At 41.0% G+C, this 25,377-nt stretch overlaps 4 protein-coding genes across 4 annotated transcripts; 3 read left to right on the top strand and 1 right to left on the bottom strand.

The window, feature by feature from the left end:
- The first annotated feature begins 1,770 nt into the window (after positions 1–1,770).
- Positions 1,771–4,776, top strand: LOC110970993 (cleavage and polyadenylation specificity factor subunit 3-like). The gene is made up of 6 exons (XM_022221312.2): positions 1,771–1,914; positions 3,073–3,167; positions 3,580–3,667; positions 3,846–3,912; positions 4,061–4,157; positions 4,254–4,776. Exons 1-6 carry the CDS (start codon positions 1,833–1,835, stop codon positions 4,353–4,355), a joined length of 531 nt encoding a protein of 176 aa, XP_022077004.1. The 5' UTR covers positions 1,771–1,832; the 3' UTR covers positions 4,356–4,776.
- A 197-nt stretch (positions 4,777–4,973) lies between these two features.
- Positions 4,974–6,857, bottom strand: LOC110970981 (uncharacterized). Its single transcript, XM_022221304.2, has one exon. The coding sequence runs from the start codon at positions 6,817–6,819 to the stop codon at positions 5,839–5,841; it is 981 nt and encodes a 326-aa protein (XP_022076996.1). The 5' UTR covers positions 6,820–6,857; the 3' UTR covers positions 4,974–5,838.
- Positions 6,858–7,606: 749 nt separating this feature from the next.
- si:dkey-13p1.4 (transmembrane protein 151B) lies at positions 7,607–13,868 on the top strand. Its single transcript, XM_022221326.2, has 2 exons — positions 7,607–8,308; positions 10,834–13,868. Exons 1-2 carry the CDS (start codon positions 8,195–8,197, stop codon positions 12,439–12,441), a joined length of 1,722 nt encoding a protein of 573 aa, XP_022077018.2. The 5' UTR covers positions 7,607–8,194; the 3' UTR covers positions 12,442–13,868.
- A 5,543-nt stretch (positions 13,869–19,411) lies between these two features.
- lrr1 (leucine rich repeat protein 1) lies at positions 19,412–25,337 on the top strand. The gene is made up of 5 exons (XM_022221345.2): positions 19,412–19,963; positions 21,167–21,265; positions 21,934–22,186; positions 22,456–22,930; positions 24,494–25,337. The coding sequence occupies exons 1-5, from the start codon at positions 19,781–19,783 to the stop codon at positions 24,747–24,749; spliced, it is 1,266 nt and encodes a 421-aa protein (XP_022077037.1). The 5' UTR covers positions 19,412–19,780; the 3' UTR covers positions 24,750–25,337.
- Positions 25,338–25,377: the final 40 nt, after the last annotated feature.

Raw genomic sequence — 25,377 nt, 5'->3', positions numbered from 1 at the left:
ACTCATAGATCACTGGGATGACACACATCACTTTTTATTTGAATTCACAATTTTTAAGACAGACAGACAGACAGATAGATAAACAAGTTTTCAGCTTCTTATACTTCAAGCTATTTATTTAGTGTAAATATTAGCCGTACAATTCGATAGTTAACAGTTAAGCTGAGTCACTTACTTAAAACATCCCTGTATAATACATCTGCGAATGTAGCGCTTTATTTTTTAAACCGGAAATAGTTGATGCGCGGTCGTGCATTTACCGTAAGCTGACGATAAGAGCGCACTGAAAATGTAGGAGCGGCTGGCTTGACTACGGAGAAACGAGAGGCGGCTGGCTTGACCGCAATAAATAACTGGTGTCTTTAGCGCCCCTCGGGGCAACGACCACTAGTTCGGTCACCGGACAAACCACAGAATCGGATAACCCCATCCAGATAGTAGTAGTAGTAGTGGCATCTCCCCAAAAGAGTGACATTAACCGTAGCATCTTGTCCAAACAGCGGTAAAAGTAGCCTACTGGCTTAAAATGTGGCATCTCTACCAGACCGTGGCATTAACCGTGGTATCCCCTAAACCAGTGGACGGTAACTGGCGGCCCGTGGGCCAAAACTGGCCCGTCAGGAATAATATCTGGCCCGCCAGATGATTTTGAAAATTGTATTTGGCACGGAGCCAAGCCAGTCCGTCACCGCAACACGAAACTCTCGTGGTCGGCTGCTGCCGGGCATTTCCGCGTTTGCGCTACTGGTCGAACACGGTTGTACCAGCCAGATTTCACTGAGCAACAGTGTGTGCAAAACGTGTGTGTGTGTCGGGAGTCATTTTAATACATCTGTGATCAGAATTGAGACGTGTGTCCCAAGCAGCGGCGATCAGCTGTAGAAGCTCCACTGCTAGCGGTATCGCCCCCCCGCTCGCGGAATCGGCGCCCCCCCCCCGGCCCGCTGTTTGATTGTTTACAAACATTTTGTCCCGAAGCCACATCTACTTGCCGACCCCTGCCCTAAACAGTGACATTAACCGTGGCACCTCTGCTGGCATCTCCAGAGGCCACTGGAAATGCCGCTGCAGCAGTGGCATCTCGCCCGAACAGTGGCATTAACCGTGGCACGGCAGCGGTGCCACAAAAAGTGTCACTGCACAGTGGCATTAACCGTGGCACCGCGGCGGTGCCACAAAAAGTGTCACTGCACAGTGGCATTAACCGCGGCGGTGCCACAAAAAGTGTCACTGCTCGCTGCCAGTGCCACAAATCGGTCTTGCCCCTACTGGTCCAAAGACGCAGAGTCTCAGCAGAGTAATAAGTTAAACCACAATAATGTCTTTTTAAATAGCTTAATTCTAAACTTTTAGTTGATGAAAAAATATTTTTGTTTAGAAATAAAAAATTTATATTCTGAAAGCAAAATACCATCAAAATGACACTGTTTATCAGACCCAGAAACTATGAAATCAGAATGAGTCTGTGGATTTTTAACTTTTTGAGATCCTTGAACTACTTATGATGATGTTATGTGCCATACAATGAGAAAACCAAACTAAATCCAGGCCTTAAATCATCAAAATCACTTCTTTTTTCTATTTTAAAATCGTATTAACTTTATGAATTTTAAATTCTAAACATGTATATGTCAATTCATTGATTCAACTGTCAGCCAAAATGTATTTGAATTGAAAATAATTACTTATTGTGTCAAATATTGCTATTTGACAAAAATGCAATTATTGAGATTAATTAATTACAAAGCCTGTAATAACATTATTTTTTTTAATCACATCCACCACTAATAATGACCTGATGTGTCTGTTGTGCAGCCTACACAGAGCTGGCCATGAGCACAGTGAAACAGACCCAGGCCATCCCCTTCACTGGACCTTACTCGCTGCTCGTCTGCCATCTGAGGAATCTTACTGGTAAGACCTTCTTATATAATCATGTGCTCTGAGTGACTAGTGTAGTGGAAACCTCCAAAACCACCACTGGATGCATCAATAAACTAGAAAAGCACTCAGAGAGCGCAGTGCTCTGCCGAGGCTGTTCATTCCCCCATATGGCATTGTCATAAATGCAGCAGTTTTTTTTAGAAATGCAGCATTTATTTATTAGTTATTGACGGCAACATAGAATGTGACCGTTTAATATAAATGTACCTTCAAACAAAATGACCTAGCACTGAGCACAGGTATGTGTTATGCATGTGTGCATTATGTACGGATACCAAATCACGTGACCTAAGTGTGGAAGAATCGATGGGACTCAGAAACACCCCCACAATTTAATCAATTGTTCCTTTTATCATTTCAGACTGATAAGTTCCGGATAAGATCGCAGTCATGTGATCGTCAGCAGGCAGCTGAAGTAGTGTTCACTTGTAGCTGTTGTTAGTGACGCCATGCTGCTCTCTCGCAATGATACAGAAATCTCTCAGGGATCCAGACTGTAAGCCACATAACTGCCAAAATCTAGTCACTTGGTCCTTGTGTCATTTCTCACCTTCCCTGAAAATTTCATCCAAATCTATCTATCCATTTTTGAGCAATGTTGCGAACAGACAGACGGACCGACAAACCAATGTCTATTGTCAAAAAACAAAGTGAGTCAATTAAAACTCTGAGAACTTCTTATGTAGGATTTAGTGACATTCAGTGGTGATGTTGCAGATTGCAGTCTGCTGTTTCATATGTGTGTTGCAAACTGCAGCATCACTACAAAATGCCAAGTGAAGACTCGCCTCACTTTCCCCTTCTAGGAGAACATTATCAGGAATTCAGTGTCTCTCATCAGCAGACATTCATGCACACATACAAACGCATGGTTTGTTCATTGTAAGCCCCAGCTGTCCTCCTCCTGCAGTACATCCGCAGTTTCTCACAGACTTCAATCACTATCTGTTACATTAATCCTTAAAATACTGGTATTAATATTGTAAGATGTTGGATTACTTTGTCTGACTTACCACTTCAAGGAAAGGGAAGTTTTAATTTGTATGTGCTGTGTATTCATTTATGTAGAGTACAGCTGTTTGGATTTTCATTGAATCTGAGTTTGCTAATCCTTGACTGTCCGATCAGGTGATGTGGAGGAGCTGGATGGAACCGAGAAGAACACTTTAAAGATCTTTAAAAACATCACTCTGATCCATGAGGCTGGCATGGTGCTGCTGGAGGTGAGACCACATTAACTGTGTTCTGCTGCTTCGTGTGATGCAGGATGTTGACTGACTGACTGACTTACCCTCTACTTTTGGTCCTGTCCAACATTTAGTCAATTTGTAGGAACTTGTTCTTGCTCTTGACCTCTTTTGTTCACTATGGATGCTCATTTTATGCAGCTGTTGTGTATAGCGCTTCTGACCTACTGGCTTTTTCAGAGCTAAACCTCCACTGAGGCACATGGTGAAAACACAATGCTAGGAATGAAATGCTGCCAGATTATTGCTGCAGAGATGCAGATACAAGGTTTACAGTATGAATAAAATGGCCTAATGCTGTGGGAATTAACATTTAGGCCCAGAGATGTGTGTTTTATCACTGGATGCATTTCACCCAACTAATATTTCTGTTGATCTCCTGTTTCAGTGGATAGCTAACCCTCTCAATGACATGTATGCTGATGCTGTCACCACCGTGGTACTGGAAGTCCAATCAAACCCAAAGGCTCAAAAAGGTCAGTTTGGCCAGAAACTGTGTGCTTTCTTTATCTGCGTCATTCATTTTTTATAAACAGTACTTGTGTTTTATATGAGCCAATATCCTTTTTTAATATACTTACTAAAGAATGCTGGCATTCATTGATTCTGTTTGATGCAGTGAATTAAATGATCCACTTTGTGTTTCATTGACAGTGATGGAGACTCAGAGTGCCATTATGGACATGGATGTCTTCCAAACCCGGCTAGAAGTCATGCTGCAGTAAGTTCTACAATATTCTATACTATTAACAAAATCATCCAAATGCGTCACTATGAATAATACATAAAAACTGTTATTGAACCCGTTCTTCTCAGACAAACATTTCAATTGTTATTAAAGTATATTTCTGTGTTCTCCCCGTTTTCAGGGACATGTTTGGAGGAGAATGTGTGGACTTCAGTGATGGTAAAAACATGTGTGTGACAGTAGATGGGAAGACAGTTCACATTTGCTTGGAAACAAGGGTAAGAGGCTTTGAAGTTGTCCAACCAACACAGAGAACAATGCATTTGATAATCTAATATAAGATTTTATGACTGACTTCCTCTCCCCTTCACCAGCTTGTGTCCTACGAGGATGAATGCACAGAGGATGACTCGCTGAGAGAGATGGTAGAACTGGCGGTGCAGCGGCTCTACGATGCCCTGAACCCAGTTATCTGAGAACGGAGACGTGTTTGGTACCAGTTTGACTTTAATGAAGAAGTCTCTCAGGCTTTGTCATCACTGATAACTCCGAAAAAAAATATAGTTTTTTTACACATTTCGACAAGAATTAATGTGACTTCTATCAATGTAAAAGAATTAGTGTGCTCTCTTACTAATTAGACATAAAAAAGCAGATTTGTTAAAGTGCAACTACTTTGTAAGTGAAGAAAATAAGCTATGTAGTGCGGTTTTTATAGATGTTTTTAATGCAGGCACTTTTAATGTTAAGTCCATTGTATTCATGTGTAGATGTACTGTAAGTTTTGTTTGACTTATTAATATGCACTGATTTAACTGACTGTAACGTGAACTGTGAATTTCTAAATGCACTTAATGTGTTCACTGAATAATATATAAATGAGACTTCAAAAAAATATGTGCAGTAGTTTAATCAGTGGGTCCTTCTTTGGTAATTTATTTCCCTTTATTTGACACTTTAAGACCCATTTTTTGATTTGCAACAATGGTCACTTAGTTGGGAATTATGTGGTACGACAATTAACCATATGGCTAGGCTACGGTTGTTTTCAGATTTTAAATCAGTGCTAATGAAAATTAAACACCCAAGCAGCATTTGTTTGGCTGTGCTCTGATAAGCACTGCTCATAAGTAATTTATTTATTATACGTTTGGTCAATATAAGTCGTGATTTTTTACAATAAATATCATTAAAGGCACATTCTTTAACACAACCATCTGAGCACAACATTGCAGTTCTAATGCTTTCAAGACATGACTCATCCCTTTCTGACATTGCTATAAATATTTCATAAATAGCAATACATTAAAATGTCATTAAAACTTGCTTCACCGTTACAGATAATGAAATCGGCCTGACAGAGGACTTTATGAAAGCCAAAGTAGTTGAACTGAGGTACTAAACGGCTGTATATCAGCCACTCCTCTGTTGGCAGGAGATGACATGCTGATAACTTGTTGGCACAGTGGGGAGATAAGAATTACAACTAAAGTGATAAGAGATCAGAACACCAAGCAAAAGCCGGAAGAGGAAGAAATGTAAGATGGAGTGAGTTGCATTTCATTTTTAACAAATATTCAAGTAGTGTATTCGCAAAGTGAGACAAAAATGTACTGAGTATGGCTGCTCACGTGCACATTCAGGGCTACAACACACAATTACTTCCCTGCCAGGTAACAGGGACAAACGGAGATTACATTTTGTGAAACTGGAGGTGGCATCTTCAGACTGCTTGTTTAGTTTGAGCTACAGTCTTTATACCAAATATACCAATGCTACAATCACATTAAACAAAGAAATCAATTGGTTCTTGAACATGTTAATTTACTAATCAAGTGAGTGACTGATTATTGCAGCTTTATCAGCAGTGTTTCATCGGGTGGTGGAGATTCAAAGGACCCGCAGCAGATTTGTGTCGGTGTTCAGTACCACCACATCCTCCAGCTTTGCCCCTGCACATCACTGTCTTAAGCTCAGTAGGATACAGATGGCTGTCACCATCAGCACCCCAACTCCGACCTCTGTCATCTTGCCCAGCTTCTTGTCTCCAACGTCCTCCTGCTGCTTCCTCAGCATCTCCTCTTTGCGGACTCGGATGTCTCTCTGTCTCTGCAGCTGCTCGCTGTAGTGAGACCTGAAAAACTCGTCGAAATCAAACACACCTCTCTGGCTGTCTCTGCCCATCACAGAGCGCTTTCTCTCGGCTTGTGGCTTCCCTGAGTCCTTGGCGGAGGGTCTGGCTGTTCCAGTGAGGTCGGCCGCAGTCAGCAGTCCTCGGTCGTATTTCTTGCGGAGGCCCTTGTTCCCCAGAACCGTGTAGGCCTCGTTGATCTCGGAGAAGCGGACTGTGGCCTCGTCGCTTCCGGCGTTTCTGTCTGGATGATAAATGAACGACTGCTTGTAGTAGGCTGTTTTTATCTGGGCTTGAGTGGAGGTAGGTGACACCTCCAAGATTTCATAATAGCCTGTTTTGGTTTTGTAAAGAGGCTCGGATCTGGTTCCGTTACCGCTATAGGCTCTGGTAAACAGAAACTGTCCACAATACAAACTACAAGTGCTCTGCTGGTTGGAGAAAGTCATCCAAGGCTTCAAATAGCTCCGGGTTCTTTCTGAAATTTCTACCCACGTTCTGCTAGAAAGTGAATACTGTTGGTGATCGACGTAGTAGTAGCTTTCAACAACATTTCGGCTTCCCTTTCCAGCAGCCAGCTGTGGTTGTACCCTGTACTGTGAGGCTCCAACAGCCTCTCTGTCAGCAGCATTTTCAGCTCCACAAAGTCCGGCGGTTTGGATGTCACCCAACAGAAAGCCCGCTGATAAAGAAGAAGCCTGTACCGCACTTTTTCTCTGTTTGCTGTGGGTCTCCGACAGGTAGCGGCTGTATATTCTGTGTGCAAAGTGCTGTATTCCTCTTCCAAATCGCTGTCTGACCTCGGCCATGTTTCCATAGACACACACTGATTTCCGTGTAGCTGAAAGAACCTCGTCGGGCTGCAGCGCCCCCAGCGGCGAAGAGGAGGAACTACAGCCAAAGAGGACACCGCAGAGCCTGACAGTTTTTACGTTTATCAAAAGATTTATGTATTTGTGGATTTGTGTATTTTGTTTGAAAAATCCTCTTACCACATGTCTTGGTAACACTTTATTTAATAGGTACATTTTTATTATAATTTTCTAATAGTTTTGGAGGTGATTTCCTTGGAAATACTGTTATTTAATACTCAACAGAAAAATAAATAATTTTAAAGGTGAGCATTTGTCAACTGTTTTAGTTGTATATTTTAAACAGTCTGCAGTTATTTTATTCTACTTGATTTTTCCTATTTTATTAAATTGCAGATAACTAGTGAAATCACATAAAATAGATGTGAATAATGTCATAAAATAGTTTTACATATTTCTTAATAATTTGTTCATTTGCAATGTTTGATCATAAAATTGCATCATATTTACAGTATTTAATTCAGTAAAAAAAAATACATTGCTTAAAAATATATATATTAAGGATTGGGGGAAAATGTTTATTTCAAAAAGTATATCAAGCTACATTATAAGAGAAATCTTTAGAAATGTCTATATTTTGAACTATGGAAAATTCAGGCAAATCAGAGATAGTCAAGTAGAAACTGTCCAGAAAATAGATGATTTGAGATTACCTTATCTCATGCATGTAGCATGTAAAAAAGTCACAGCTTTTATTGTGAAGAACAGTGAAGTGTTGTGTGTTAACCGGATCTGCAGTGTTCAGTGCTGCAGCCAAACAGGTCCTACCCACGTTTCGGATCAAGTGTCCACGTTTGTAAGTGCAGTGGTGGTTTTACTGATATTTTTTTTTAGACTTTAATGCACAGAGAGAGTTAAAAAGAGATGTGGGGAACAAAGAGGAGGGACATGCAGTAAATCCGTAACCACGAGGTGGAATCGATCCGGTGACCGTTGCGGTGGGTAATTTCTAACCCAGTACATGGCGCTAACAGAGGTGATTTCAGGTGATAAAGGGTCGCGTTAGGTAACTGCAAATGCTGATTACTGGCGTGTAATAAAGAAAAAAAGCTTCTCGGACTCCATGATGGTGAACCTCTGCTGCCTCTGCTGCGGTGAACTCCCTCAGCCCCGCCCCCCTCCGCCCAGCCAGCCGGGAGCACCGCGGGACCCCCGCTCTGCACAGCAGCAGCAGCCTGCTGGCTCCGGCCCAGACGCTGTGGGGCTGCTGGGGGCGCAGACAGGGGGAGCAAACGGAGGGATATCCAGACCGAAGCAGGTGAAGAAAAAGGAGTGAGCTCGGCATCTCTCTCTGACATGCGAGGAGTGCAGCATGCTCTCTTCCGATCAGGACTCTGCGGAGGACACGGCGACCAGCGGTCCTAATGATGCCGAAGGAGAGGAGCTGGAGGAGGACTCACCTGCTGAGAGTGATGCCCCGGAGGAGGTAGGTGCAGACATGACAGAATTTTTTATTTATTTTTTTTGTCTCTTTCCATTAGATGAAAACACAAATAACACTTCTGATGAGTGATTTTAAGATAATTAATTGTGAGACATACATTTATTGCTCCTCTTATGCAACACAGAAGGATGCAAGTTTCCTTAACGCTACTTACAATTATCATTTAGTGCAAGTTAATGCTGATGTCACTGTATTTAGAGTTCTGTGCTGTTGCCTCACACGAATTCCCTTACGTCCTCTCAGTGCCATCACAGTGCAGCGGCTTCCACCTGCAGCCAAACAGCATCTCTGCTTGCTGAAATGTCACAATGGTCAATTTCACATAGTGGCAGTAGACTCCAATGATGTGGAAAGGTACTCTAAGGAATAGATTCGGCACTCGGAAAGAGTTGCACAGGCCAGAAATTATGCGTAGCTCAACAGTTTAGTTTTGCAAAGCCCTGCTTTGGAGTAGATCAGTCCAAGTTGGCTTGCTTGTGTCTGCATTTGTTTCACCACGCCCTGTGTAGTTATTGTCATCGAGTGATTACTGCAAATCCCTCTGGGTGAATGGCAATTTGAAGCCAGACGTGGACAGATAGCAAGACTACACATGGGACCACTGTATTGGGATTGTGCCTTCTTCTTCTTCTTTCTGTGCGTTATATTTCCTAATTAAATTCAACCATTACATTCAGTTCTGCTACATAAAAGCTGTTCAGGTAAGACCAAGGATGCACACAAAGGATTTATTGTCATCCCATCTGCTGCCTTTATTTATGAATGAGGTAACCTTGACCAGATGTTTCACCAGAGGAGGTATTTCGAAGGGAATATTACCATGAGTGTACTGCAAATAACTGTTTTCATTTCAATTGCACCTAGCAGATTGTAGTAGCAAAATATAAGCATCACTGAATGGATGTTTTTCTGGTAAATGACTTCAATCGGCACGTTAAGTCTGCAGTCACGAGTCCTGGACCGGTGAAAAGTCCATCCTCTCTGGTGCACAAGAATTGCATCCCTGTTTCCTCCATAAATAACTGAGGTAGAACCGGCAGTGTGTGACATCCACACTCCTGTGTCAGTGCAGTAATGGATGGCTGGTTGTCAGCATAAATCCTTTCACTCCATAAAACACTGGAGGTAGTCGACAACAGAGGATGTCATGTGGAAGAATGTCACCACAAGAACCGGATAAAAGTGTCGTTTTTGAAAATACGACTCAGAAATCTTGATAAATCCGCCGACAGGATGTCGTCAGATTAATCACAATAAAATGCTGCTGCCCTGGTTTGGTCTCTTTATGCATGAAGGGACACACGCTGCAGCTTCTTTTACTGTTAGTGCCACTGATGAAATAGCCTTCAGCCAGTGTCTTTGCTGAATGGGACCATTTGACTGCTGGTCGGTATTGCGAATGTGAGCACTTTCTGCTTCTGTGTGTCTGCCCTGAGCTGACCAGACAGCCCTCAGCAGATAGAGCAGAGTATTAATGGGAGGAGAATTCACATGGTTTACTCTTGTAAAAGCTGCAATACTGGAGTATAAAAATACTCCGTAGCAAGTGAAAATCCTACATCCAAAATATCACATCAGGAAAAACAATAAAATGTGCTTAAAGTATCTAAAAAAAAAAGAGGAACTGTGCCGAAGAATAAGGTTAAAGTACTGTTAGGCGGTTTAATCAATAGCAATTTGTCGTTTTAATCAATTGATGGTATGGTTCCTAATCAATTCTTCCAAGTAACTAACAGCTGTAAGAGACATAAATTAGAGTTAAAAGTGCACAGCTGTATTGTGAAATGTAGTGGAAGTCAAGTGTAAGTAGTTTAAAAGGGAAAAATTGTAAAACTGCATTTAAGTTAATGTATTTAGTTATGTTCTTTCACTTCGTGTCATATTAGAAATGGCAAAAAATTCCATTTGAGCGCTAGTGTCTTGTTTTATTCTGCATAAATTCCGTTCAAAGCACATACTGTATTCTCTGTAATGTCATTCATCATCGTAAACTCATGCATTTTATTCTTAAAGTGTCTCAATTACATGTTTTTTGGATCAACTGGCTTATTTTTCACAATAAAATGTGCTCTCAATGCAGTTCTGTAGGAACAATCAAACTGAATAGATCCTTTTTAAATGTTTTCAGTGTTTTTGCGTTAAAGCATCAGCACTTGGACTTTAAAATCTACACTTTGAAGGATTCTCTTGGTGTGAAGTTAATGTGTTAACTTCAAACTCATGCAACATAAATGCATTTAATTCCAGAGACAGATGTGTGAAAACGCCTCTAATATCGATCTGATGCTTTGACGCAGCCTCACGCGGACGCCACACGGTTTAATTGAATTCCACCGAGCTTTCTTTAGTTTGATTTACTTTGTGCTTAGCTATGGGAAAGCTCTGCAATTTATAGCGCCGCCACATTCATTTGCATTTCTGCTGCAAGTCATGAAATCACCGCCACGTTCAAGGGGTTCATTGCTCTAAGTGCTTTTTTTTTTCCATTACTCTCTCTCTCTCTGCAGCAGCGTCCGGTCCCGCAGTCCCTCGGTGCTTGTGTCTGCAGGGAGTCCCATTGGCGCTGCCTGCTGCTCTCCCTGCTCATGTACAGCTGCCTGGGTGTGGTTGCCTGGTGTCAGCTGACCCGTGTCACCAAGATTAGCTTCAACTCGGCCCTCACTTCCTCCTTCACGGCCTCCTTCACCTCCTCCATGCGTGGGGCCTCCGGGATGGGCGTTGGGGGACACTCCATGATCTACCACGACAGCCCCTGCTCCGACGGATACATCTACATCCCCCTGGCCTTCCTGCTCATGCTCTACGTTCTGTACATGGTGGAGTGCTGGCACTGCAGAGCCCGGAGTGAGCTGCAGTGCAAAGCGGACGTGGACAGCGTGTACGAGCGGGTGCTGCGGATGCGGCAGGCCCAGCCTTGCATTTGGTGGAAGGCGATCAGCTACCATTTTGTGCGACGGACTCGGCAAGTCACTCGGTACCGTAACGGGGACGCCTACACCACCACACAGGTGTACCACGACCGAGTCAACACCCACGTGGCGGAGGGCGAGTTCGACTTCAGCCACTGCGGAATGAAAGATGTTTCTCGTGACCTCACAGGCCTAGAGGGGCATCCGGCAACTCGCCTGCGCTTCACTAAGTGTTTCAGCTTCACCGAGGCAGGGCCAGAAAATGAATACCTCAACCAGAGAGCCAGGTTCTTCTCTGAAATCGAAGGCTTGGATGATTACATGGAGGCCCGAGAGGGGATGCAGCTGAAGAATGTGGACTTCAGAGAAAACCTGATCGCCTATGTGGACCCGGACAGGATGCCTTGGTACACTTCCCAGGTTGCCTTCTGGCTGGCAGCTCTGCTCATGCTGTCCTGGCCTCTCAGAGTGCTCATCGAGTACCGCACTGCTTATGTGCACTACCGCATAGAGAAACTGTTTGGGTTGGAGTACATCCAAAGCAGCCCCTCTCCTCTGGATGAAGACAGGAATAATACCACGTGTGCTATTCCAAGAGTGGACACGCTGGACAGCACTGAGATGGAGTGGCACATACGCTGCAACCGCCAGGTGATTCCCAGCTACTCAGAGGCCATGCTGATAAACATGAGCACGGCAGACTCTACCTCCTTACAGGACACCTCGTCCTCCAACTGCGTCCTGCTGGACACCGGTCAGACGGCTCCGAGCTACGGAGCTCTCCATAGCCAGGACGACTGCGAGCAGTGCAGCGACCAGAACGGACGAGGGGCCGGAGGAGGCAGGAGGAGGACCATCACCAGCTCCAGCTGCTCCTCCATCTTCTCCTGCCGAGGAGCGCTCCTCCACTCCCACCTCTCCTCGGACACGTCTCGCTTCTCCCTCTGCCGCATGTACGGCTCCCATCACACCGTGGCTCTGTGGAGGAGCCACAGCAGCAACCTGACGGACCCCTGCTGCGCCGATGAGCAGTGCCGCCGCTCCGACTCCAGCCAGCTGGCTCTCAGCGACAGTCCGCCAACCTACAGAGACGCCCGCTTCTTCCCTGTTCTCATTGTGCATCGGTCTGAGGGCAACGAGGACGGGAGGGAAGTGAGGCGGTATTACATACGGAGAGGGTCGTCGTGTGTGGAGACGGCTCTGTGAAGGAGTGGAAATAAGACTAAGATCGTGCCGCTGAAAACTGAGGGTGCCATTGGGTTGGTCACTATGGAGATTTATGGATAAAATGTGCTTTTTCAGGAAATTTCCGTTGTAAATAAAAACGCAAAACAAACATAAATAGTCTTTTTTACCAGACTTTCTATTTTTGAACACAGTTTCAAAGAGTCATGGTGTTGAATTGTGCATATATGTGGGTCATTCCATCTCAAATCACCAGGGGACTTCAGCTCAGCCACCTCTGATTTGCTTATAACTTTTTATCATAAACTATAGCTCTTTGACACATTATCTATGACATTTTTTTAAGATACTTTAAAAAACGGCTCCCATTTTCAGCAGGATTTTTCCCATATTGAAATTGAATGTTACGTTTAAATCTCTCAGGAACTTACTGATGATAAACGCCTAAAAGATTCACTGTTATTTCTAACTATGCCACTAATTCAGAATCTGGTTGGACAAGCAGATCAAACAGAGTCTGATTATGGCTGAGTTGAATTATGAAAAGAACAATGAAAGCTGTCATGAAAAGTCTCGCCTTTGACTGGATGAAAACAGAAAAATTGACAAAGCAGAAGTCAACTGGTGGTATATTCTGAACAACATGCAGCTACATGTCACAATTATACGAAACAAAACAGAATTCTTTTTAATATGAAATACTTGGACACAGAAATGAAAAAAAACCACTTTTGTTTCTGAATCAATGGTGAGAAATAACAGTTAATGTTTTAGACTTTTATTTTTAATAGTTCCTTATTCCAGATATTGTCATTCATACTTAGCCTCAATTTTCAAAGCAGCAAATCATGTTCTGAAAGCTGACAAAAACATTTCAGGACGTGTTTGATATTTGAAGTTGAAATTTCACAAATATCTTTAGAAATACCCATATATTATGCTATAAAATTTTCAAGCAAATCAGACATAACAGAGGCAGAACTTTGATGGTTTCAGATGGAATAACCCAGATGTAGTTTCACCAAACTGTCTCATGTGAACATCTATGGCTGTGCCTCGTCACGACATCTTGTCATAGTCTCCTCGCTGCATGACCTGAAGCATCCTACTGTTTTCATCACCTGTACTCACCAGAAATGTTTCATCACAGGAGTCAAAACTTTACCAGTTTGTACACACTGGCCCTGTATGTGTGTGATTCAGCTGTATGGATAAAACTGGTCCCGTTAGAGACATTTGTAGGAGGAATACATGAAATACGAAAAGCTGCATGTGGTTACCAAACATATTTTCTATTGGTTGATTAACAGACTTCAAGTTAAGACCAAAGACATGAGTATTTTATTTTTGTATTATTATTTTTTAAAACATGCAAAAGAAAATAAATAATGACAGGTCTGTGAACTGGAGCGCATGGCGTGAATGTCAAAATAAAAGCAATAAATGCGTGTCTGAAGGATCATTGCATCATTTAAAATCAACGTAAAGTGGCCTGCAAGCTGTATGAATCAGTTTACTCATATGAGTTGAAATGCATAAAAATAACCAAGAAAGCCACATGGCAGGAGAATGGATCTGTTCTCTCAAAATATGTGATTAAATCTTCGAAATCATAACAAATCATTTCACTGGCATAATTCATTCTTTAATAAAATGTGACAAGCAGATGTACGGTACATTGTTAATGCTCATTATATGGGCTACTCGGGTCCTCAGAGTAGAAGATGAGAAGGAAGCGAGACCATGAGAGTTCAGTTTTTCCTGTGTTCACGCTGATGCAAGGCGACAATGTCACACACTCTCAGTCTCACAGCTCACTGGTACGTCTGCTGTCCTCGAGTGCAAGTGCAAGCGAGGAAACGCTAAAGATAGTTTCAGGATTTTGCCTCCAATAACACCAGAGGGAAGAGTGGTACAAATAAATAGATAAGCAGGCCATGCCGTTTAAACTACTGTGCTCCTTTGTGAATAACAAGATGTGGGGAAGTTTTTGATTTACTCATCTTTTATTGTGACCCTGTTTATTAATTTCAGACTCCATAAGACATGGCATGACATTTTTAGATAAAGCTATAGCTAGATATGAAAGTGTAATTGGGTATTTTAGGGCATGAATCACATTTTTGCATATTGCTTAGTTTTGAAATGGGAAAAGTGTTCATGCTGCGGCAGAGTGATAAGTGCAAAGGAGAGAAAAGACAGAAAATGATCATTAAAAACACTTCTACAAAACTATCTGGAATAGAATAGAATAGAATAGAATAGAATAGAATAGAATAGAAATCTGGTTGCTACAGCAGTACAATACAGCTTTCACCACCACAAATACAGATAAATAAGCAAAAACATGCAGTAAATAAAAATAAACAATAAGAAATATATCAAATGTTGAATGTCCTATGTAAAGGATGTACAAATGCAATGCAAAAAGTGTGCAATTTAAAATTCCAGAACCAGAAACAGATGCTACAAGGCAGAAGCTGGCTGGCATTATAGGGTATTGATGTATTGAATAGCCTCAGTCAGTGTAATATTATGGGGTTGTTGATGCATTAATCCCTTAGCAGCACTTTATCATTGTAAGTTGTGGTAGTTTATAACGCTGCATCCCTTTCATAAACTGCTATGTATGTATATACACACGTGGACAAAATTGTTGGTACCCCTCAGTTAAAGAAGGAAAAACCCACAATTCTCACTGAAATCACTTGAAACTCACAAAAGTAACAATAAATAAAAATTTATTGAAAATTAAATAATCAAAATCAGCCATCACTTTTGAATTGTTGATTAACATAATTATTTAAAAAAACAAACTAATGAAACAGGCCTGGACAAAAATGATGGTACCTCTATAAAAGATTGAAAACTATTTGACCAGAGTGACATGATTAACTCAGGTGTGTCATTTAATTGACATCACAGGTGTTTCCAAACTCATAATCAGTCAGTCTGCCTATTTAAAGGGAGACAAGTAGTCACCCTGCTGTTTGGTGAAAAGGTGTGTACCACACTGAACATGGACAACAGAAAGCGAAGGAGAGAATTGTCCCAGGACATCCGAAAAAAAATTATAGACAAACATCTTAAAGGTAAAGGCTATAAGACCATCTCTAAACAGCTTGAAGTTCCTGTGACAACAGTGGCTCATATCATTCAGAAGTTCAAGACCCACGGGACAGTAGCCAACCTCCCTGGACGTGGCCGCAAGAGGAAAATTGATGACAAATTGAAGAGACGGATCGTTGGAATTGTATCCAAAGAGCCCAGAGCAACCTCCAAAGAAATTAAAGGTGAACTCCAAGGCCAAGGTACATCAGTGTCAGATCGCACCATTTGTCGTTGTTTGAGCCAAAGTGGACTTCATGGGAGACGACCAAGGAGGACACCACTGCTGAAAAAAACTCATAAAAAAGCAAGACTGGAATTTGCAAAAATGCATGTTGACAAGCCACAAAGCTTCTGGGAGAATGTCCTTTGGACAGATGAGACCAAACTGGAGCTTTTTGGTAAGGCACATCAACTCTATGTTCATAGACTCCAAAACCAAGCATACGAAGAAAAGAACACTGTCCCTACGGTGAAACATGGAGGAGGCTCAGTAATGTTTTGGGGCTGCTTTGCTGCATCTGGCACAGGGTGTCTTGAAAGTGTGCAAGGTACGATGAAATCTGAAGACTATCAAGGCATTCTGGAGAGAAATGTGCTGCCTAGTGTCAGAAAGCTTGGTCTCAGTCGCAGGTCATGGGTCTTCCAACAGGACAACCATCCAAAACACACAGCCAAAAACACCCAAGAATGGCTGAGAGAAAAGCGTTGGACTATTCTAAAGTGGCCTTCTATGAGCCCAGATCTGAATCCCATTGAACATATGTGGAAGGAGCTGAAACATGCCATTTGGAGAAGACACCCATCAAACCTGAGACAACTGGAGCTGTTTGCTCATGAGGAGTGGGCCAAAATACCTGTTGACAGCTGCAGAACGCTCATTGACAAATACAGAAATCGTTTAATTGCAGTGATTGCCTCAAAAGGTTGTGCAACAAAATATTAAGTTATGGGTACCATCATTTTTGTCCAGCCCTATTTCATTAGTTTGTTTTTTTAAATAATTATGTTAATCACCAATTCAAAAGTGATGGCTGATTTTGATTATTTAATTTTCAATAAATTTTTATTTATTGTTACTTTTGTGAGTTTCAAGTGATTTCAGTGAGAATTGTGGGTTTTTCCTTCTTTAACTGAGGGGTACCAACAATTTTGTCCACGTGTGTATGTATGACGTTCAAACCAGTAACTTACTTTTTCACCACCAGGCAAACAGTAGTTCTTTCGTTCTGCTGTCCACTAGATGGCCCTGTTGTAAAGGACTATTTCTCACGTATATTTGCTGTGAGCATAGACTCAGATTTTGTAGAGTCTGTATATTGACTGTAAACATGCCTTTGGTTACAAGAGAACATGGAGTTTTAAATAAGCTTTGCATTGAAATTATTCAGTCACTGAATAGAAACTACATGACAATGTTGTCATTGTAATGTAATCCACTGGGTTGCAAAAAATCACTTCAGAGTCGCACATCAAAAATGTTGCACCTTTAAAATAACTGAAACAGACAATATAATTGTGAGGTTTAATAATATATATATTTTTCTCTTGTAACATCTCAAAAACATTTTGAACGCAAGTGCAATTTATTTCATCTTTTATGGTAGGCTGAGTTAAATTTCCCGAACAAAAGCAGCATGAGCACAAACTACATGACCGTGTGTGTAGGAGCCAAATTGTGATTCATGTTGATTTTCACACATTCTTTCTTTTTATTAGTATGTTCATGTGAATGAGAGGAATGGGAGAGAGAGTGTGTGTGTGCAGGTGTGCCTTTGAGGAAGACGTCGGTGGAGCCCAAGGGGAAGGTTTAAAGACAATCTGCCACAGCATCTGGGTGTGGCTGAGGAAGGAAAAAGTTTTTTGACCGTGCGGCTGCAAGAAGGAATGAGGCCTTCTAAAAAGATTGTTTAGTTTAAAGCTTTGCTATTTTATTTTCGACTTATCTGCATATTCCTTCAAGCGGTAAATGCTAATTGGGAAAAACTGGAGCCACTTCTACTCATCTTTATCTGCATGTATCAAGACAAAAATGCAACTCAGCCGTCAGTCATAGTAAAGCAGCAGACTAAAGTGGTTGGCTGAAATTGCAATTACAGCATGTATTCTATGATATTTTAATCAAAACCCATGTGGACACTTCCTTAAAATGTTCAATACAAAAACATAAAAACTCCACCAACCATGAATCATCTTTAAAAAAGAAAAGCTATTTTACTCAAGTTCCTATAAACAAAATTGGCAGCTTGCATTTAAGAAAACATGTGGTGTCTCAACAAGTGACTAAATGGTCACTTATTCATTAACTCTAAGAGACATCTGGCAGTCTTCTTGGTAGTATTGGAGATAAATGGAAGGACGTAAGTTCCAGGAAAAGTAAGTGAACACTGATTTAGGATTTTTAATTCTCTCTCTCTCTCTAGAGCATTTAAAGTGGAGCCGTGGTCGTGCAGCCCTGTCAAGCTGTCTCTGATGGGCCCCTGAGTGAGGCCCTTTACCATGTTTGCTCCAGGGGCATCTTATCATGGTTGACCCGGCACTCTGACCCCAACTGGGACATTTGAAAAGAAAAGGGAATTCCACAGTGACACATAAAGGCTTCTTGTTCTTCTTTTAAGGCAGCGGTATTTGGGTCAAAGTTTAAAACCCGACAGTGTTGTCTATGGTGTGATTTTACCTGAGTAATTTAAATGTTATATAAAATACATCTTTACTTGACTATAGTAAACATTAACTATAAGACCCTGCAGAATTATTTAGTACAAACCCCACTAATTTAGAAATCAGGAGGATGCTACAAAAAGTGGCATAAAACCATATAAAATCCGAGAATTATAGAATTATCTGGATTCCTTGGGATGAATTTTTACTTTTAGGCTTATATGTCATATGCTATGTTTTGTATTTTTGGTTAGTTAGCTTTTGCTATGTTTGTCATTGCTTTCATTTTTATTTTTTTTCCTTATTTGTGTTGGTGACGGTGGAGAAAAACAATTTTAATCATAAGAGACCTCCAGCAAAACGTCCTTTATAATGTTGTATTGTCTTTTTTTGTTTGGTTTTTTTTGTTGTAAATTTTTACATTTTATAGTTCCATCCATTCTCTATACACCGCTTTATCCTCACTACGGTCGCGAGGGGTGCTGGAGCCTAGCCCAGCTATCTCAAGGCAAGAGTGCTAACCACTATTCCAATGTGCAGCCCACATTTTTTAGTTGCTTTTAAAAAAAAATGTTTTTTTAAATCTATAACCGATCCTGTCGCTGTAGCTCCTGCTTGTAAGGTAATATAGAGAGAAAGTTCATTATTGTCATGATGATGATCATTTTTTTTAAATTATTTTTAGAATCAGTTTTATTGTCAAGTAAGTTTTCGTACATGAGGAATTTGACTGAGTTCATTATGCATTATTATGATTATGTATTGTTATTAATTTTAATATTAAAACCCTACAGTATTCTTAATTATCGAGATTAACCATACAAATTTAGAATTAAATTACACCAGTTTTAATTATATTTTATATTATTTGCATTTTTTATTTTATTGATATTAATTTATTTACATATTTATTTATTTATTTATTTATTTATTTATTTATTTATTTAATAAATTCTATATTTTGTTTGTTTTTGTGACAGTGGAGAGGATCAACTCTGTCATGAGACACCCAGCAGAACCTCCACAAAAATGTTGTTCCATTGGAAAATTTTACAGCCAATTTGAATTTCTATTGCTACTTTTTTGTTTAAAAAAAAATAAAAAATTCTTAGCTGTTTTCAAAGTGAGCTTTTTTTTAAAAAAAAAAATGTTATTGTTGTTTTCCTGTTTAACACAATGAGTTCTTCGCGCGCCCAGGGCCTTTTAACACACGCCTCCCTGACGTCACTTCCCACGCGCGCGGGATTATGCTAACAGCAGCTAACAGCAACTGACAGCAGAGAAAAACGTCCGACCTGCAGAGAGTCAAAATACGGTCCAGAAACCCGCCACTGACGGACGAACTCTTCCTATTCCCGCTGTACATGCTGTGTAGTTTCTCCCGCAGCCTTGTAGGAGCAGCTGCGGCTCGGTAAAGACGGCTGCTCCGCTGTTGATGTCCATGACGAGCACGGATGTGTTGGTATTGGGTCACCAACTCAGCAGCGAGCGTAACTTTTCCACGGAAGTTTTTCTCTGGTATGCATTTAAGCCATTAGGTCACTCTGACTCGGCACTAAGCCGGACTCGGGTGTTGTAGCATTTGGTTGCGATGAAGCTTCAGTGTGATGTCGAAGTGGTTAATCGGATGCTTCCCTCGTTTGGGATGAAAAGTCGAGGCAAAGGGATGAGAGCGGTACTTTCCATCGGGAAGCATTTGGACAAGAGGAGCCAACGCAGTAACATCTACATGATGATCTGCACAGCCAAAGACAGAGCTGGGTCAAAGTACAAGGTGTGTGTTTCTGTTATTGTTATTGTTGTTGCTGTTTGCTTCTACCTACATCCTGCCTTTACTGCTTCTCCTGGAACTGTTGTTTATGTAGTGTTTGACCCAGGATGTGTGGCCTCTTGTTTATATACATGTGTGTTTATACAGATATTATCAAAATACAGGAATCCAAGGATGTCACCACGACGTAAAGTAGCAGTAGTTCAAAGTACAACAGTGTTCCTACCCTATATTAGTTCTAAAGTGAAATAAAGGACTATACCATTCATACGGTGTACATGAACTGGATTTACCTCCCTATTTTACAGAAGAGAATTTTTTTTTTATAGAAATGTCAGCCTAGTCGGGAAAGAAAGATATTTATTTCTCAACATATTTAACTTCAACATAACTTCAACATATTTATTTCTCAGAATTCATCACTGCACTCTGCTCTGACTAATGTGCATTAAACTTACTTTATCTTAAAAGTAATGTTAGTATCTTAACAGAGAGACCAGTGATGAAGCTACAGTGTTAGTGTCATATAAATATATTTATACACAATATACATATATACAAAAATACTGTGCTCTTAGCAATGTGGACATACTTAGATATTGTATTAAATGTTTTGATCACATTATAGAAACTAAAACAAATAATTTTAGTTCCATAAGTGTGTTCACATGACCTGCCACATACTTATCTGCTCTTAAAAATAGATTAAAAACATATAAAAACACATTTCCATTTACTGGTTTAAGTATTTTTCTGAAATGAAGTTGCATTACTCTCTGTTATAGAACTAATGATCATTTTAAAAAGTAAATGATAGCTTATTTGATGGTGAAAGTAATATGAGTTGGCTCCGTATAGTTTAGACAAGCATGAGCAAAACACACCAGGTATCTATCACCTGAGTCCCCTAAATCTGCCTTTTAAATTATTCATTATCTTTCCCACAAAGATTAGAAATCCTAGTGGTATTGTTGCCATGGTCTGAACACAGCTTTAAAGAGCTTCTCACCTTCTGCCTCTGATTTAAAAGGGCAGAGCTCCGTCAGCCTGATTGTTAACAGAAAGGTTGAAAAGCCTTCAGTGTTCCTGTCTGTACATGTCCTGTCTGTACAGGATTGAATCACAGTTTGAATCACATGATGTAACTGCCCTGCAGTTATGAAATGTATTTTTCCACTCCTGACGTTTGCCGATTTTCTCTTGCAGCTGAAAGGCAACATAGAGAAGTTCTTCACTTGGTTTGTGGATGAAGGCAAGGCCACAGTGAGATTAAAGGAACCTGCTGTTGACATTTGCTTGAGCAAGGTATGACATCCAGCATGGTGTAATTACAGTCTGCGTTCTTTTTTTTTCTTCTGTTTTTGTGTTCAGAACAACAAATTCAAGTTTACGAGAGTCGAGCATTTACAAGAAACGAGATTCGAGAGTCAGACCGTCTACTCTGTGAGACACACGCATACTTCTGTTTTGGCTGCACTCGATGCCAGTGCATTGCATTCTCATTGTTTCCATTTGTTGCCCTTTCTCATCACAGGTCACATTGTTAGAAAAAGCAGTCACACTCCCATGAACTGGCTGACAGACTGTACAAAATTCAGATGATCAGGGAAAACAGAGTTCACCAAATCTCAGTTTTCTTACTGGGCTGCAATTTTGTAAACATCTCAATACCATAACCACAAACAAAGTGCACAAACATTACTATATAAGGGATTTATCACTTTTTTGCATGCCTCACACATTACACAGTGTAGGTGTTGGAGTTCAGGTCCCTGTAATTTCCTTCCTACTCACATTTTAATTCCCACCAGCATGAAGTGCTTCACTCACAAAGAACTGTGTCAAGATATTCTAGGCCAGTGTATTTAGGTTAGATATTTCAAGGTATCCAGTCACCTGAGAAGAAGCCGTCAGTCTGCTAAATCGGTTGCTTGTTCGTCTATTGATTAACCTGTGTCTTTATGTATTTGCAGGCCGATGCAAATAGCTTGAAGAACTTCCTCTCAGCAGCTCGTCTGGCAGACAGAGGAACTGACACAAGCAGCCTTCCTCTGTCCACACTCACTCCTGTTCGGGCCAGAGATGTAGAGCAACCCAAGAAGAAGCTCACCATCGTCTCCAAGAAGGACTACCCCCTCACATCTAACTTCCCCTACTCTCTGGAGCAGCTGCAGGTCTCATATTGCAAACTGTCACGTGTGGACATGCGAATGCTGTCCCTCAAAGGTAAAACGAGTCGAGCGGGTTGTTGATGATGTACTGCACCATAGATTTTGGCCTGTGGAGCTTGATGTGCATTCTTTCTATTTAAAGAGTTACCACGAGTACATGAAGAGATACTGGAGTCTTCCAAAGTCTGGGAAAATAATTATGATACATATTGGACATTTTAGGGCTTTAAGAGCTTAAGATGAAAAGTCAAAGTGTCTTAGCTTTCGCTGTGTTGATTCTGACCATTCTTATTTAAATTTGTCTTTTCGATTTTGTTTTTCCAGCTCTACGCAAGCTAGACCTCAGTAACAACCACATCAAGAAACTCCCCGCTACAATCGGTGACCTCAGCTGCCTCTCTGAACTCATTCTCCACAACAACCACCTGGAAGCCTTCAGCGAGGCCCTCTGCCTGTCCACCCTGCAGCGGACCCTCCAGCTGCTGGACATCAGCCAGAATCGACTGCAGTCGCTGCCCACTCAGTTCTGCCAGCTCAAAGAGCTAGTGAACCTCAAATTGGATGACAATGAACTCGTTTGTTTGCCGTTTCATATCGGCCGGCTCTCCAAGTTGAGGTTTCTGTCTGCAGCTCATAATCAGCTGGCCGTGTTGCCCAGCGACTTTCGTAAGCTGAGCCTGGAGAACCTGGACTTGTTTGGAAATCCCTTTGTCCAGCCCAACCCTCTGGACAACAAAATGCAACTCAAATTCCCCCTTCCACTTCAAGAGATAGCCTCCAGAGCTGTGGCCAATCTCAGGTTAGATTTAAGCACCTGTGGTACATCACACTTACAGTGTCTTTAAAAAGTATTCACCCCCTTGAAAGTTTTCTCCTCTTATTGCATTTTGAAATACAATAATAGGGGAACTATTGTTGCATTTCAATCTTTAATCGTGGTCAATTTTATAAGGCTTCTTTTACAAGAATTCACAAAATATACTCATGCATCATGTCAAATTGAAAACAGATTTCTACATAATATGCCAATTATTAAAAATATAAAAATGTATTCATCCCATTCAAGTGCTATTGTAAGGTAATATAGCCTTATTTGATACAGGCGCAGCCTATTGGGTTTGGAAATCACCAGTCAGTGGAACGGCAACAATCTGTGTAATGGATGTATCTCAAGTGATCGTAGTGTAAAGACACCTATTTCTGGAAAGTCCAGTCACAGGTGAATCAGTACCCTGGGATAAACACCACCAAGAAGACATAAAAACACTCCAAGCAACTTTGTGAAAAAGTTATTGAAATGCACAAATCAGGGGATTATACAAGAAGATGTCTACTTCACTGAATATCCTTTGGAGTACAGTTTAAATCCATCTTTTAGAAATGGTAAGAATAAGACACATCATCAAGGCGCATTAATCTGTCTAGAGCAGGTATTCCTCTAAAACAGAGTAGCCGTGCAAGAAAGAGGCTAGTGAAGGAGGCTGCTACGACGCCTGTGACTCCTCTAAGAGTGATAAGCTTCAGCGGCTGAGATATAACAAACTGCATAAAACAGCTGTTGCCTGTTTACAAGTCAAAGTTTCATGGAAGAGTAGCAAACACAAAGCCACTGTTGAAGATGCTCATCTTCAATCTGTTCATCAGAAGAGACGGAGGTTTTTTGATCTGATGAGACCAAAAGTGAACTTTTTGGGAGTTGGATTAGATGCTATTTTTGGCACCAAACACTGCATACGATCACAAATACACCATCCCCACCATGAAGCACGGTGGTGGCAGAATTATGTTTTCTAGACAGATTTGCTCATGTGGCATTTTCCTTCCATTTCTTTATGATGGATTTTACTGTACTCTAGTAACTATTCAGTGGCATTTTCATGTATCACCCCCTGACGTATTCTTTTCAATAACCTTTTTTTTTTTGCAGTTAGTTTGTGTTGTCCTTGTCTTCGTGGTGTAGTTATAACCAGGAGTACTAATTCACCAGTGATTGAACATTCTAGATTGAGAGATCTTTATTCTACAATCACTTGAACACATTCACTGCACTCAGATGGTCTCCATTTCGCTAATCGTGTGACTTTTAGCTGCATCTGTATACAATTTGCTGAGTCATATTAAAGGGGGTGAATCACTATTTTTTCCCTTTATAGTTTTATTTAATTGACATGCTTAGTAAAAATCTGTCTGGACTTTGATTTAAAAGAGTATTGTTTGTGGGAGTTGTTGTAAAAATGCACCATGATTTAATGTCAGACAGCAACAAAGGGACAAAACTTCAAAGGGCTGAAAATACTTTTTTAGATGCTAATTTGCAGCTAACAAACTCCTAACCTTGTATTCTTCCTTTTTCACCTCACAGAATACCATATGGACCTCACCTCATCCCTGCACACTTGTGCCGGGACCTTGAAGTAGCCAAGATCTGCGACTGCGGTTGCGTCTGCATCAGTTACTACGTCAAAACGGCTGTGAGCATGAACCTGCACCAGGTCTCTCACACAGTGGTGCTGGTGGACGACATGGGAGGCACAGACGCTCCGGTGCAGCAGCACTTCTGCTCTCTTTCCTGCTACTCTCAGTTTTTAGACAACTCCCTCCAAAGAGGAATAAGATGAGGACAAAAAGACTTACTTGACAGAAGAACACACCAACAGCTGGATTTAGTGCTGCTGTAGTTGTGAGAAACTCGAGGAAGATGCCTGATGAGATGATACCCAGAAGAAGCTGCAATAGGAAATACCCAAGTTGTACTGTTCCTTGATAATACCTTTAATGAAAGGACAGTGTTGCTTTCTACAACTTTTTTAAAGCTCTTCAAGCTGCCTGTTAAACTTATAAGGCACTTACTATAGATCAGAATGGGGTAAGAGACAAAGAAAAAATACCATATTTCGACCTCCATCTGTAAAAGACTGGGACTCTGATAGTGGACATCGACACTGACAAATCGTCGTACACCTTGTCTTTTTCTTTTCTTCCTGCTGTCATTTAGAGCAAATTGCAGGTTCCCCTAATGACCTACTTTCATTAGGCATGGGAATAAAGAAATTAGATCAATTTTATGAACACAGTGCCTCAGGGTTCTTGAGCAATGGCTAAAGGGAGTTGGTTATTGCTGTGCTACTGACCCACAATTTTTATATATGTATATATAAATGGATATATACTTGAGAAAAATAAATAAAAGTATTCATTGTTTTGTCTTCAGTAGTTTATTCTGGGTTTTTGAAATGATTTGTGTCA

The sequence above is a fragment of the Acanthochromis polyacanthus genome, chromosome 1 (genome assembly GCF_021347895.1).
Source record: "Acanthochromis polyacanthus isolate Apoly-LR-REF ecotype Palm Island chromosome 1, KAUST_Apoly_ChrSc, whole genome shotgun sequence".
Taxonomy (NCBI): Eukaryota; Metazoa; Chordata; class Actinopteri; family Pomacentridae; genus Acanthochromis; species Acanthochromis polyacanthus.
The sequence above is the reverse complement of the archived record's forward strand: the minus strand, read 5'-3'. Positions and strand labels throughout refer to the sequence as shown.

Coding starts and splice junctions, on each gene's coding strand:
- LOC110970993 (XM_022221312.2), top strand. CDS start 1,833: ATGAGCACAGTGAAACAGACCCAGGCCATCCCCTTCACTGGACCTTAC. Junction 3,168..3,579: donor CTGGCATGGTGCTGCTGGAG/GTGAGACCACAT, acceptor CTCCTGTTTCAG/TGGATAGCTAACCCTCTCAA. Junction 3,913..4,060: donor CGGCTAGAAGTCATGCTGCA/GTAAGTTCTACA, acceptor CCCCGTTTTCAG/GGACATGTTTGGAGGAGAAT.
- LOC110970981 (XM_022221304.2), bottom strand. CDS start 6,819: ATGGCCGAGGTCAGACAGCGATTTGGAAGAGGAATACAGCACTTTGCA.
- si:dkey-13p1.4 (XM_022221326.2), top strand. CDS start 8,195: ATGCTCTCTTCCGATCAGGACTCTGCGGAGGACACGGCGACCAGCGGT. Junction 8,309..10,833: donor AGAGTGATGCCCCGGAGGAG/GTAGGTGCAGAC, acceptor CTCTCTCTGCAG/CAGCGTCCGGTCCCGCAGTC.
- lrr1 (XM_022221345.2), top strand. CDS start 19,781: ATGAAGCTTCAGTGTGATGTCGAAGTGGTTAATCGGATGCTTCCCTCG. Junction 21,266..21,933: donor TTGACATTTGCTTGAGCAAG/GTATGACATCCA, acceptor ATGTATTTGCAG/GCCGATGCAAATAGCTTGAA. Junction 22,187..22,455: donor GCGAATGCTGTCCCTCAAAG/GTAAAACGAGTC, acceptor TTGTTTTTCCAG/CTCTACGCAAGCTAGACCTC.